This window comes from Podarcis filfolensis, assembly GCF_964270895.1.
Source record: "Podarcis filfolensis genome assembly, chromosome: 1".
Taxonomy (NCBI): domain Eukaryota; kingdom Metazoa; phylum Chordata; class Lepidosauria; order Squamata; family Lacertidae; genus Podarcis; species Podarcis filfolensis.
In genome coordinates, this window is record NC_139604.1 from 43,795,129 (window position 1) to 43,809,611 (window position 14,483).

A 14,483-nucleotide genomic window follows, 5' to 3' on the forward strand; every position below is an offset into this window, starting at 1 on the left:
TCTTCTGATTGGCCGCGCGAGCTGGGCTGATTCGTGAAATAGAGACTTTGGGGCAAAAAGCTGCAACGGGCGCAGTTCAGCCTTTTGTTGCATCGGGAAGAGGTCGCTGCGCGCTTCTGCAACCATGGCACAGGTAAGCCCCCCCTTCCCTAGCGAAAGGGCGCTCTTCCAAGACACCCCCCCCTTTGCAGGCGCGGCAAGTCTGCTTCTCTTTCGCTAGGCTTTTCTCAGTGTCGGTTTCGCTTTTCTCTGCAGTAGTCGGCGGAAGGGTGTACGCGCCTCTGTTGAGGTCTTGTTCCTGCTTTCTTTCTAGTTGGAAGTGTGTCTTCCACACTTCTCCTTCTGGCCGCTGCCTAATAAGTTTCTGTTTTATGTTGCTCCTGCAAGCACCCACACAAACCCCACCCCGCAATATAGGCGGCCCGGAATGAGGGGGCGGGGTGTCTCTTTCTTTCCCCGTCGGGGAGGAGAAGGAGAAATGAAGTGCACTTGTTCTCCCATTGCAGAGCACGCGCTTGTGCCTTGGTAGGCAGTGCGAAGTTCTCCAGGGGCTTATTCCTCTGCAAAGTTGCGGCCAACTCTTAAAAGTAGGTCGCTACTTCTGAAATAATAGCTAGTGATCATTATAAAACCACAAATGTGAAGCGTGAACTAGCCAGGTAAATTCTTAAAAATTCTTCCAAAGGTGTTACTTCGTATCTTCAGTCATGGTGGTTGAAACTTTTCAGAAGCCAGATTTTGCACAGTGGGTCTGCAGTCCTTATGCATAATAGCTTGAAGCTGAGTTCTTGTTGTTTAGAATTCCTAATACTGTACAGGCAGCCTTTTCTTCTCTTTCTCTCTGCCCCCCTCCCGCCCCCAATCTGGAACAGGCACTTTTGCCTAACTGATCTAGTGGTTGAAGGATAGGTGATAAAACCTCAGTTTTTATGGTATGTGAGGCTCTTGTGTGAAAGGATTCTCTAGCATGCTGACTGTGGATGCAACAAGAGAATTTACAAAGTTGGGCCTGGGAAAAAGCATGCAAATGCAGCTGGAGATAATGGCCCCTTGTGGCTTCCGCTGCCAAGTGCATGAGCAGCTTGCTCAAGGTATCCGGCAGCACTTGGTGGCGTGTGCAGTGTCTTCGTGAAAGTGGCTTGCAGGAACTTGAACTTGAAAAGAAATTGGGCAACATCGGAGCTGGAACAGCTTTTCTGCCAAGTGTTAGTAAAGCAACTCATTTTGCAACCTTCCACCCTCAGGATAATTATCAAGCTTCAAATCTCCACACTGTCTGCCCAACTAAATTCCCACACCTTGAATCTTATGCATGCTTGTCTGGGAGTAAGTCCAACTAACCTGGTGGGACTTATTTCAAAGTAAACATGTAAAGGACTGTACCACAGTTCATGAAGCTCTAAAAAGTTTGGTGCTAAAATTTATTATGATTTAGATGAATTATGTTTGCCTACATTAAGTGTACTGAACAGCAGTAAATCCCTTAATTTGAATCCTTATTCGAAATAGGCAGAGTTTGAAAAAGCTGCAGAAGAAGTCAAGAAGCTGAAGACCCAACCAACAGATCAAGAAATGCTGGATATCTACAGCCATTACAAGCAGGCCACAGTTGGAGATGTAAATACAGGTATGAGTTAACTTCACACCACATTCAAATCCATGCTTAGGGATTGCTCATTGAGCAATTCTTTCATCCTAATCTGTTGAGTTATTTCATTGAGAATTATAAACTACTATATACTGAAATGTAACGTATCTCACACCATATAGGTAAAGATCCTATATGCTGTGAGTCCAAATGAGCACCGTAAGTTAAATCTGGGTATATTAACTGCATGTAACACTTGATAGTAAATGTGCTCCCTCAGTACAGAGCTCCTTAAATGCCCGGGGCAGCCTTTCAACGAGATCAACTTGCCTTTCATTTCAGACTTGCTCGTTTGCTTGAAAGCAACTTGCAATAGCAAGCAATTTACTTAGCTGCTTATAACCTCTTTCAAAATCTGCTTCATACCATAAATAGTTAAAAGCATCAGTTGCTACTGCTTGCATACATAGCATGGAGTCCTGCGATGTGCATAGATTTCATACAACAGCATATAAATAAGTGGATTAAAAAGTAATATTGCAGCAAACATAACTATAGTTTCAGGTACATCATTTCACATCATGTCTCCCTATTGAGGTGACCATCACAGCTAACTTCTGCTACAGCAGCTCCTTTGAAATATGTAATACCTCACATACTTCAAGGAGTGTAGCCAGATTTAGCTGATTCTTATGAAACAGTAGAAACTTTAAGTGGGATGTAACTTGCAATAGTGCCTGCAGAAATGTCTACATTGCAAAGGCCTAGTCAGGACGAGTTGTCTGATCCTTGCAGAGATTCCATGTTCTAAGTGAAGCAATTTACCCAATCCAGTAGTTCAGGGTATTGCTTAACTTTTTGGTGTCCTAGTCTAACTGACTCTCAAGAGCTTTGGGCTAGGAGCACTTGCAGCTCTGAAAGATACTTCCTCTGAAAGATAGCTTGCTCTGATTTGCACACAACTCAAAACAAAATGCCTTTTCTGTGAGGGTCCTTGGCATAGAACTTGTGAAACTGCTGCATGTGAGAATGGCAACTGTAAACTCTGTTCCAGTGGAACTTGCTATGAGTTTGAGTGACTGCCTTTAGAAGCTACAACCAGATCCTCTTTACCCCTCTCCACAACCCTTGCCCAGTATTGCAGTACAACAGTTAAGCAGGATATGAATGTGTCTGCTGCTTTGGATGTGTTGCCATGTTGGCACTCCAAGTATCCTATTGGACGAGTGTTCAGAAAGTGAATTCCAAAAGGATAGGTTGGGCCACTTTTAGTTGGAGCTGAGATAGCAGACTATTGCACAGCTAGACTAGGGTTCGCATAACAGCCTAGTATTACGCTTGGGTTTCATCTTTCAAGAGGAAGGTGAAACTATCAGATTCACTAGTCGAGGACAGAAGCACCCATTTGGTATCTTACAATTAAAAGCACACCTGTAGAATCTGCACATTGCACTGGATAGCACTGCTCGAGGCAGGGGGAGGTTTAATATTTAGATATCCTTTGCAGGAGTATCAATAAGTAGCTGAAGTCAGGTTGGGGTGTGCTACAAGCAACTATTCGGAAGAGCCCTAAAAATGCTTGGGAAGTTAAAGCCCTTGTATATCTGCTTCCTTTAACTTTGGTTTTGTTTAAACATTGGTGTGAGAGCGTCATGCAAACACAATTTTTGTACTGATCACGAGAATGACTAGTTTCTCTTGGAGGCCATTCTTGTTGCCACAGCTGGTGCCCTGATCTACCAACCTACTTGGTGGTTCAGCCTATTGGATAACTTCAAATGCAGGGAAGTTAGCTGAAAAGGGAATCTCGTTTCAGTACGTAAAACTGGATGGAAAGTCTAGGCATAATTCTGCTGTTTCTGTAGCTTGTGTGTGTTTTGGAGGTTGGGGAGGGGAGAGAGGCTTGGTAGATGAATCAAGGGTAGCATACTGGTTCTTGATAATGGGACCAACCAGAAGACTGACATGAGTGCCCCTGTTTTGATTATTTTGCAACAGTGTGGTTACTCATGGGCATGCTGCAGGAGGGGGATCTGAAACTCTTGGCTAATTGCCTCCGCTTCCAGTGCCAGCAGTGCAAGGGTCAGGCAGTAGCTTAGCTTCCCTCTGGGATGACAGTGCCAACTAGAGCTAAAGGTCACCCAGTACCTTGCAAGCAGCTGGTTTTCATGAATAGCCCCATTGCCAATCCTGGTGTTAAAATGACAGTGCTGTGTTTGCATGCAATTCATTCTGAAATGCTAATCATAGAACTTGAGCACAATACATTCGTTTATGTATGCCCCACCCCTCTCCAGCCACTCCTAAAGCACAGGCATGGAAAGTAGGTCAAAAGGCAATATTTGACCATCCTGGGCCTTCAGGCAAGTCCTTCTGAAAGAGCAGTCAAATACGGACAAACCTACTAGACCAAATGCTGGTGTTCAGTAGATTGCCAAGGAAACAGGCTGCTCTGGTACGGTAGCCACTACAGTAGGCCAAGGCACAAATGGTTAACTGGAAGCCAGATGAGAAGGTGCTGGCTCAGAGTTCATTCGATCCTTTGGAGGATGCTGTCTCTTTTCATACAGGGTGGCTGTATAAGGATTACTGGAAATATATGTGAACTTACTCAGATGCTTGATGTTCACTACATAAATGCAAATAACATGGTACGATGGAGATTGTGATCTGTTACCAAAAAACCAGAATTGCTTGGAACCAAAAGGAAGAGGCCGTCTGTTCCAGGTTAACATTTCCACAATGGAATCTGCCCCGTATCTCTGTGTACTATAGAATGGCTAGTTGGGTAGATCAGAGGAGAAGAGAGTGCCAGAATATTGTCTTCCTTGTTGCTGAAAAGGATCCTCCTTGTAGATGGAAGTGGAACAACCAATATGGCAGCAGTGGTCCCAAAGTGAGCACCAAGTAACTACCAGAGCTTGCTCCTGAGATGTTCTGTGCATTTTCTGTCCCAGTGAATGGTTGTCTTAAGTATCCTTGGATATATAGAGAGAGAAATCTATCTTTTCGTATCTTCTTTTTTATTTCCAAATGGAATATTGCAACACATATGGCATGCAGTTTTCATGAAAATGTAGGGTGATTCCCTAATGTCAAACCACAGGGCATTGCACCCTGCATGAGATTGAGCAAGTTGCCTACCATTAAAATTAGTTGTGAATTGATGAGTCAGTTTCTGATAGGTGTAGCCAGTATGGGCATATTTGTCTTAAAATCTAGGCTGCCTAACTTGGCAACACAGGCTTCCTACCTTATGGAAGAACAAATATGCAGGCACTTCTGTTGCTATGTTAGTTAGTTGAGTTAGGTGATCCCAAGGAAACTTGCTCATCTTGGTTCAGGGGGCTCCATTGTGGGCAATGCGGTGCTTATTTTGCCGTCTCTCCAGCACTTGGTTATTCTGGTTCTGAGAATATAGGTTGGCTTTTAGGTTGCACATTAAACCGTGTATGCGAAATCATTTTGAACAATGATTAGTAAATACCCTTCATCCAGGAACAAACATGCCATGTTGACTGAACAATCCTTGGATTAAAGCTGTCCTCCAAAAGTTGAGAGGCGGCAACTTTGCTATCGTTAGCAACTCTTCAAGGAAGTACTTCTAGATTGGATATCAACTTGAGAAAAACAGCTAGAATCGGCACACAGCAAAATGTGACCTATCCTAATGGAAACTCAGAGTTAACAAACAGCTTACTATACAATGAACAAAAACGTGCAGGAAGTAAATATTTGGCAGGCTTAAAGCTTTTTAACAAGCAGACCTAAACTTCTGTTTCTAGGCTGCAAAAAACAAACAGTAAGTAACAAAAGGATGCCAAAATCTATACCCCAACCATGCTCTTGCCTCTTAAATCTAAATGGGAAACTTAAGATAAATAAGACTCTGACTGATCAGGATCGTGATCATCTTTATTTTTAAGAAATTGCACCTGCAAGTTCATGCAGTTTGCCTTTGTTCGTATACCCAAAGCGATCTCTTGTACTATGGGGGGAAAGCAAGGCTGTTGCATTACTATGTTAAAATGTCACTGTTTCAGACCGTCCTGGGATGCTTGATTTCAAAGGGAAGGCCAAGTGGGACGCCTGGAATTCCTTGAAAGGTAAGCCTTAAGTGCAACAGCAAATACAACTCAATTGCTATCAAATCATTGGGATGGCTGACTCAACTTAATCTCACCCATAGATCAGCATTACTTGCCTTAACTCTAGCAGTTCATTCCTTCAGCTTTGTGGCCTTCCTTTAAGCCCTTAGTTTCAGTGTCACAAAAGCTGGCTGTACTGCAGCCATTTCATGTTTCCACATGTGCACAGATGTGTTGGTGTCAATGGATGCAGTGGGGGAAGGGTATCTGTGTTGAAACTCCTCCTAGCAGGCTGTTTCAGCACCTTTAGAATTGCCAAGAGTCGTCTTTTATAGATTCCCAGCTCTGTACCTGAGAAGCTAGGAGGTTCCTTTGGCCAAAACGCATAACTTGTAAGGCATACATCGGAGTCAAGGTTGTTTCTTTCCTTTCCCCACCTTGTCCATTTTAAGGGTTCATGATCTCCACCACTTAATCCGGTTTCAACATACAGCTGGGCCATCTTTTAGACTGAGTTGACTATTCGTGTTCACACGCCACTGAAGTAAAGGTTAACCTACCGTACGGTTCCGTAACAAATGGGCACAGAGGAGTCCTTGCTTAGGTGACTAGGGCAAGGGAGGCAGGCTGATGCCATAGATCTAGCATGGGTTGAACACTACTTCATGTTTTATCTCTGCTCACATGCATAATCCTTTTTCTCTTTCAGGAATGTCGAAAGAAGATGCAATGAAAGCATATATTAAAAAAGTGGAAGAGCTGAAGGAAAAATATGGAATGCAATAAACCCCTTTCCTGCATGCCTTAAAATGGAATCATGCCTTACTCTACTAACTTAAACTGTGTTACACAGTATGGCAGTGCCAAGACTTGATGCCACTTTCTATAATTAATAGCTGTGTAAATTTACTTCTAATGGTTTGTATAATAAACACTATCAAATTCACTTGTTGGTAGTCTCGTGGATCTCGTATCAGGAGGAGTCCATTACTGTACATGATACCTGCTCAAGTTGTATAGAGGACCACTAGTATAGAGGCTGGCCTCTGTCTGGCTCTCCAGCAAGGATGGCAGGATACTGTTGAAATATCTGAAGCCAGCCACAGACTGCTTTTAGCTGGAGTCCCATGGCACTTCCTCTCTTTGTCCCTTGGCCAGTCATTAAGAGCTGCTCAACTGCTTCCAGTTCTGGGGCAGACATTGCTTCACAATTCCAAGTCTCTTGCCCATCTTGTGCGTGAACAAACAGTGAGAAACTCCACTGGTCAGAAAAGTGGCAAGTTCAAACCACAAAGGCTAAGGAGCCTTGTTCTTGATGTAAGATTGGAAGTGCATTGCAAATATTGTTGTCTGTATGCAGCGTATAAAACTTGTAGGTGCCAAGCAGAATGATGCCGCACTTACTGTAGTTGAACAATGCAGCCAGTGTGGGGCACACCTTCAATAAAAAGGTAAAGGACCCCTGACAGTTAAGTCTAGTCGCAGACGACTCTGGGGTTGCAGCTTTCATCTCCCTTTACAGGCTGAGGGAGCTGACGTTTGTCGGCAGACAGTTTTTCCGGGTCATGTGGCCAGCATGACTAAGCCACTTCTGGCGCAACAGAACACCTAAACCAGAGCAGCGTATGGAAACGCCATTTACCTTCCCGCCCGAGCGGTACCTATTTATCTACTTGCACTTTGACGTGCTTTCGAACTGCTAGGTTGGCAGGAGCAGGGACCAAGCAATGGGAGCTCACCCCGTCGCGGGGATTCGAACCGCCACCCTTCTGATCGGTAACCCCAAGAGGCTCAGTGGTTTAGACCACAGCACCACACACATCCCTACACCTTCAATAGCAGCTGTACAAATAATGTAGTGTAAAGCACTGGAGGGGAATTCAACAACGCATGATTTGAAACGCGTCACCTGCACGAGCATTTCAGCTTTCCCTATGCACTCTTCTGGAAGTTTTGTAGAATCATGGAATTGTAAGGGACGCTGATGACCATGTAGTCCAATTCCCTGCAATGCAGAAATATGAAGCTGTCAAACCTGCAACCGTGGTGTTGTTAGCACCTCTCTCTAACTAGCTGGGCTATATCTATGCTACCTCCACGCCTCCATAGCTGGTTTCAAGAGGAGCAGAAAGAAAACCCATATTGTGAGAGCCCTTGTGCAGTGCTTCTGCTTATGAGATGCATTAGGCATATTCCCCTCAAGTTGTTTGAAAAATACTAGAAGTGATATCAAGCTGTTTCATACCTGGAGTTAGACCCACTGAAATAAATTGGCTGATGTTGTTAGATTGCATTGACTTCAAGGAGTCTGCTCTGAGCATGACTTGACATTGGATGTTGCCCTATGATCTAGCTTCAAATAGCAAAGATTGACCCTTCAGTGCAGGATGGGGGAAGCCAGCTTAATCCCTTGGATGCAGGCATAGTCTTTGAAAACTGCCTATTCACAGGCGGTCTTAGACTGTGTGTCACCTTAAAGGCTTAGTATCTTCCACAGGTTTCATTCAAACAAGCGCCAGCACAAGGGACCCCAAGACAAGCAGTGAAATGGTGTGAAGGTGGTTTTTGGCAGAGCAGAGCCATGGCCCTGAGACATGGCAGCCTGTATTGTATTGGGACAGGGCCGGATTTAGGTTTGATGAGGCCCTAAGCTACTGAAGGTAATGGGGTCCTTTATATGTCCAGCTGCCCTTTGTCAACAACAAATTGTCACTGTTTTTTGTGTTGGATATATGCTATATGGTAATTTATAGACTCAATAGGTATCTAAAGCCATTTGCACATAATGAATAGGATCCTACACAACACAAAACACTGTTGCTGTATGTAGGTTTTATTTTGTTTTTTATCTTATATTTTGGAAATGTACACCAAGTTGTTTTTTTCCTTTAAATTTTTTTGGGGCCCTAAGCTATAGCTTCTTTAGCTTATACGTAAAACCGGCACAATAGGGAAGATTCCTAAATCCTACTATGGGCAACAATCTAGGTGATGCTTCTAGGACGATGAGGTGTTCCCCGCTGCAATTTTGAGAAGCAAATTGGGTCATAACTCAGAGATGAGCTGCAAAGCCTATCCTGGTCACCAGATGGAGCCAAATAACTCTTAATGTAGGCGATTTGGACGCCCTTGCCTACTCTTGGCAACTAAAGTTCTTAACTGCAACTACTGTTTTTTAAAGGGTATTCAAGCAGTATCTGTTACAATATTCAATTGGAAGGATTAAATAGAATCTTTTCACTCCTAAAGCTAGTGTGTGCTGCTCAAAAACCTTGCTGGTTCAGCTCAGATTTGTTTTATCTGTTTGGAGGTAGCCAAAAGAACCTGAAGCTTAGTGGAATCAAGAGGGAAGAACTAAGGCTGGTAGGCTTCGTACAGGAGCAGGTAAGAAGGCCTAAGCTAAGCTGGATCATATCAGAGTAGACTTGGAATTCCATGATGCCTGTTAACACTGAATGCTGACTCTCCTTGAGTAGTTGCTGGGACCAAAAGAAGTTCCCAGGCCCTGCTCCTTAGAGCTCTGCAGGTAAAATGAGCAGATGTGTGCCACTTGGACCAAGCCTTTCCAGTTAAAAGCTATAAAAAACATATCCTGTGAGAAGGCTAAGCTACATACACAAATGAAGTCTGGCTATGTGTTGTTTTCCTCATGGATGTGTGTGTTATGTGCTTCAGAAGACAAGTACAGTCATACCTTGGTTCTCAAACGGAATGCTTCCAGAAGTCTGTTCGACTTCTGAAAACGTTCGAAAACCAAGGCGCGGCTTCCAATTGGCTGCAGGAGCTTCCTGCACTCAATTGGAAGCTGCAGAAGCCGCGTCGGACATTAGACTTCCAAAACAAGTTCACAAAACTTCACTCACTTCTGGGTTTGCGGCGTTCAGGAGCCAAAACATTCGAGTCTTGAGGCGTTTTTCTTCCTAAAAAATGCTGTTCTCCATCTTGGGAGTTTAAGATTTCTCCCATGGAAGAAAATATATAGCTCCCATATCTTTTTCCTTTGGGAGATGGGATGGAAAATAGTAATTGTGGGTAGGTGGGCTTTTTTCAGCAAAATAAGACTGCTAGGAGGAAAGGGGAGAGGATCTTTTTCCTTATCACCTACTTTTCTGAGGCTGAGTGTTGCCTTGAGAGGGGAGTCACTAGCTAGATGTGACTCAAGGATTTGTTCCTAAACAAATAAAAACTTATCTCTTGAGTGTGTGTAGGGGTCTATACCATGACACAACAACGGCCTCTTGCCAGACATTCAAAAACAAACCCTTGCACTATTTAGACCATTGCTAGATATGTTTTGAAAATGGCCTTATTTGTGGATTTGAAGAGCTGCTGCTACAACTCTTGAAGGTTGATTAAGCTGCCACTTTGCCTGCTCAGCCTAGAAGAAAATCTGATAACTGGGCAGACTCTTGTTTTTATGGATGCATTGTAACAAAGGATGCCAATCTGAACTTTTTCTACGGTTTATTTCTGTTGATCACAGTATCACTGCAGTTGGCACTACTTCATATGAAAAGAGGCCCCCATTCTGACCCTGTTACTATTCCTTAACTTAAATGTGACCTAGAAAATGTAAGTAAATATCCTGACCTAATACTTAATGTAATGGTCAGCACACACAATCCTGTGTTACCAGAAAACGTTAATTGCCATTTCCTGTAAGAAATAATTGGGTTCAGCATAGGCAGTGCCATCTTTCTCCAAAGGTAATGATTCAGGAAACATACAATCAACAGTCATGTCTCACTAGGGTCATGTCCTTCCCACTTCAGACTTGGTAAACAGACAGTAACTTGTAGGAATAAACAATAGTACAATGAATAAATGAAGTATAACAGTCAGGAAGATCCTGCCTCTCCCCAGTTATGTTGGTCCAAAATTATACTTAAACCCCATATTTAAGTTGGTTGGGATCCTGGGAAGTTCACAACATCAGGGACCCACTTTTCACACCACAATCTCAAGAATAAACTAACAGATCAAGAAACAGGTGAGAGACACTGTAGTTGTGCTGCTATAGAATATCAACAGATGGAGCTTAACACACAAGGCACAGATCTTTGGTTCTGATTGATTCAAAACAAATACATGTGTCCCCCCCTTTTTTTTTTAGGGTGGATACTACAGCAAATCATATCCACTCTAGGCTTTTAGATAGATAAGGATCCTTGGGGGGAGGATCATTTCACCTTTATGGTCAAGCTATGTACTACATGATTTGCTGCCTATTATTATTATTCTGTTTATTATTAGTGCTTTTTACTGGGGGGCTGCAGGGGTATGCATACCCCTAAACATTTTGTGAATCTAAGTTTGGGCTCACTGAGGGGCAGTATTTCAATATGAGTAGGAAAATGAGAGTACCCCTAAACATTTTTTTAGGAAAAAAGCACTGATTGATTATGTTATTTATTTATTTGTTTGTTTGTTTGTTTGTTTGTTTGTTTAATTTCTGTATGTAAACAGGCTGCCTTAAGCAGCATCCATATGCTCTCTCCATTTTATTTCGTGTAAGAAACCAACCTTTATTCCTCTGTTTTGTGAACTTCATTATTGGGCGTAAGGTTAAAGGCAGAAGCACATATTCATAAACGGACACATACGAACTTCACCCAAAGGTCCCAAAGCTCTTCAAAAGCGAATGGATTCACCTGTACACCTTGTATCTGCAAGTGTCTCCACTGTTGGGGAAAAATTGACTGCTGTGCAATGAATGACTTTCAGAGCTGCACATTGCAAGAGTTCTCTATAAGAGTTGAGAGCACACAGTTCTAGAGCTGGCTCACAGCTGTACTGATGCCTTTGAAGCAAATTTGCCCTGGAATGTATCTAAAACTGTTAAACACTCCAAATCTCTCTTCTCTTTCTCTTTCAACCCCCTGTATCTTTTGAGTTTCAGATTATCATATTGTTTCGCAATACATTGGCTGACTAGCTTTGTTTTGCACAGAACCCCTTCCACTGGGCATCCTGTTTTTCATTACAAGCTCTGCATCAAAAAAGGCCAAACTATCTTGCAGTGTTGAAGTGAGTCAACATGATGAGCCCTTCTTTCAGTCTCAGCCCTTGTAGTTGAACAAGTTTTTCTATCATGCCTCTATTCTACACTGTTATAACATGAGCCCGTAATCTTATATTTATCTCATTTGTGTGTGCTATGAAAGGGCACATTCAAATATTTGTACAGTGGTACCTTGGTTTTCAAACGTCTCGGAAGTCAAACATTTCGGTTTTCAAACACCGGAAACCTGGAAGTAAATGCTTCCATTTTCAAATGCACCTTGGAAGTCGAACGGCTTCCTCTAGGTTGTTGTTTTTTTTTCAATTTCCTCTATTGAATTTGCAGGCCGCCCTTTGAGCCTCAGTTTTCGAACATTTGGGAAGTGAAAGGGTCTTCCGGAATGGATTGCGTTTGACAACCGAGGTATCACTGTATTTTCTACAGCATCTGAAGGAAAGGACGGGGAACAATGATTTGGGATTATGGGAGTTGTAGTCCAACATCATCTGGTCCCGTATCTCCCACCTAAAAGACTGCAAATGTCATCTCAGCCCCAAATGTATTTTGGTGGCACTCTTTTCAAGCACCACTTTCTTTTCTCTCTGCCCCAGCATTAAAATAGAACTTTATAATACGGGCCTACCTTACAAGACTGTTGTAAAAATGAATGAGGTGACCATAAATCATGCTGAACACTTTGAATGTGCTAAGGTATGCTTAATCAAGATGAGGCAGCTGTTTTAAAGTGTTGTCTTACATCTCTCATTATGCAGAGTCAGACCACTGGACTATCTAGGCTTGTGTTTTCTACTTGGGCACACAGTGCCTCTCCAGAAAGCCTTTCCCAGTACACCTACCTGAGACCCTTTAACTAGAGATGCCAAAGATTGAAACATGGTCTCACCCTGAACTGTGAGCCTTCCACTTGGTTTGGAGTATTTCCTTGGTGGGGTTGCGAACTGCCCTAATCACACTCTTAAAATGCTAGATTGCTATGTTTTCAAGACAAAGCTTGGACTTTGACAGCAGACTCTGATAAAGTTGGATGTTTTTCCTTGTGATTCACATGCTGCAATCTTTTCAAAGCAGTAACGACTTTATCAAATATAATGAGAGAGTGCAAAAGTTCGCTGTTTTATTATTCTGGCTAGGAGCTTCCTTACTTTTATGTGGAGTAACTATAACACTATCAGATCTCAGGCATGTAAAATTGGAGACCTTTAGCCCATTCCCTGACTTTATACAAGGCTGTATCCCCTAAGGTGTGCTGCAGAGGACTATATCTGCTGTATTTCACTCTACTAACTGCTGTTTCAGTTGATCCTGAAAACTAGCTGCTGCTCTCAGAAAAGAGACTTGACTCCTAATTTGTGACATAGTCCAAAGGGAGCATGAAACAAGAAAATAGCTGACCAGCACTACAAGTACATGAAATCCCAATAAAGTAGATTTCTTTTCATTTTGTTTTTTCTTCCACATAACCTGATTTAGTCAATGAAACAGTCACCAAGTACGAAACAATATTGGCCTTCGAATGCAGAAATATGGAATGATCAGGGAAAGCATGTGGATGACAGCTTGCAAGAAATAACATTTCACAGTGCTGGTGCAAATACTGCGTGGGCAATTATCAAACACAAGAAGATAGCTTTTTAAATGTTAAGAGCTATAGATTTCAGAACAAGAAAGAAACTGAGGATATACACTTTACATGGAAATGACAGCACAGACAAATCAATAAGCCACCACCCTGCTCCAACAATCAATTCACTGCAAGGGTGAGCAGCAAGAGAGTAAGAAGGATCCTCTGTCCACCCTGCCTCCCTTATTTTGCTCAGCAATGCCTTGATAGCTGCAGGCGGTGAACATAAGAAGGACTTGAGGGTACAAATATGTTAGAGCATCAGCCTTCAATCATCCTAGCATGCCAATGCCAGTTTAACTGCAAGCATGTGCAGTCTACCCCAGGCAAGAAGCTGGCATTGGATCCAGTTTTCACAGGCTGCTCAGAGCTGCCCAACTGGCATTTATCTTCTTGTGTTTTTCTTATGTTAAATGTTGTGCAATCATTGCTGGGAGATCCCTACTGTGAGTAAGAACTCCCAGAGAGAGTGCGTGCATGCGTGCTGTGTTCATCTGTTGGGGGGGAGTGTCTAGTGACACCTCTAAAACAAACAAAATGGAGGCGATATGCTTCTCTCAGTGGCAATAACACTTCTGAATACCAGTTGCTGGAAACCACAGGACAAGGGAATGTTACTGGGCTCATGTCCTACTTGCAGGCTTCCCATGGGCATCTGGTTAACCACTGTGAGAACAGGATGCTGGACTAGATGGGCCTCTGGCCTGATCCATCAGGGCTCTTCTTATGTCCTTAGGATTATTTCAGAAGCTTTTTTGTGACACGTTATCCCCAATTGACTGGTGGACTTTCAAAAGGTGACCTTGGATGATAATGAAATGCAACCTGTTGCTGTTGTCGGCCTTTCTCTGTCTCAGGAGACAGTGGAGAAGCGTGCCTTTGGGGATGAAGTCAAACTGTTGCAGGGTTGCAGTGCAGGCTGTAGAGACTAATACATGTATGGAAGAGACATGTTTTGTTGCAGCTGAGGCAGATGAAGGTGTCTGGTTTTGCTTCTGCAGATGCACCATGGTGCTTCTTTTCTCTGCGCTTCTCCCTGTGGTTATTCCTCCTCTGGTCACAACTTGATCACAACGCCTAGAGACAGTCCAAGCTATCTGAAAGACCACATTCCCTCATACAAACCTGCTTGGGTTTTGAGACCTTTGGGGGAGGCCCTTCTCC

General features: G+C 43.1%; 1 protein-coding gene across 1 annotated transcript; it reads left to right on the top strand.

The window, feature by feature from the left end:
- The first annotated feature begins 3 nt into the window (after window positions 1-3).
- Window positions 4-6,622, top strand: DBI (diazepam binding inhibitor, acyl-CoA binding protein). The gene is made up of 4 exons (XM_083583313.1): window positions 4-133; window positions 1,510-1,627; window positions 5,632-5,694; window positions 6,386-6,622. Exons 1-4 carry the CDS (start codon window positions 125-127, stop codon window positions 6,460-6,462), a joined length of 267 nt encoding a protein of 88 aa, XP_083439439.1. The 5' UTR covers window positions 4-124; the 3' UTR covers window positions 6,463-6,622.
- Window positions 6,623-14,483: the final 7,861 nt, after the last annotated feature.

Excerpts from the sequence above, each read along its gene's own strand:
- DBI (XM_083583313.1), top strand. Across the intron at positions 1,628-5,631 it reads AGTTGGAGATGTAAATACAG|ACCGTCCTGGGATGCTTGAT; the intron begins GTATGAGTTAAC and ends TCACTGTTTCAG. Across the intron at positions 5,695-6,385 it reads CGCCTGGAATTCCTTGAAAG|GAATGTCGAAAGAAGATGCA; the intron begins GTAAGCCTTAAG and ends TTTCTCTTTCAG.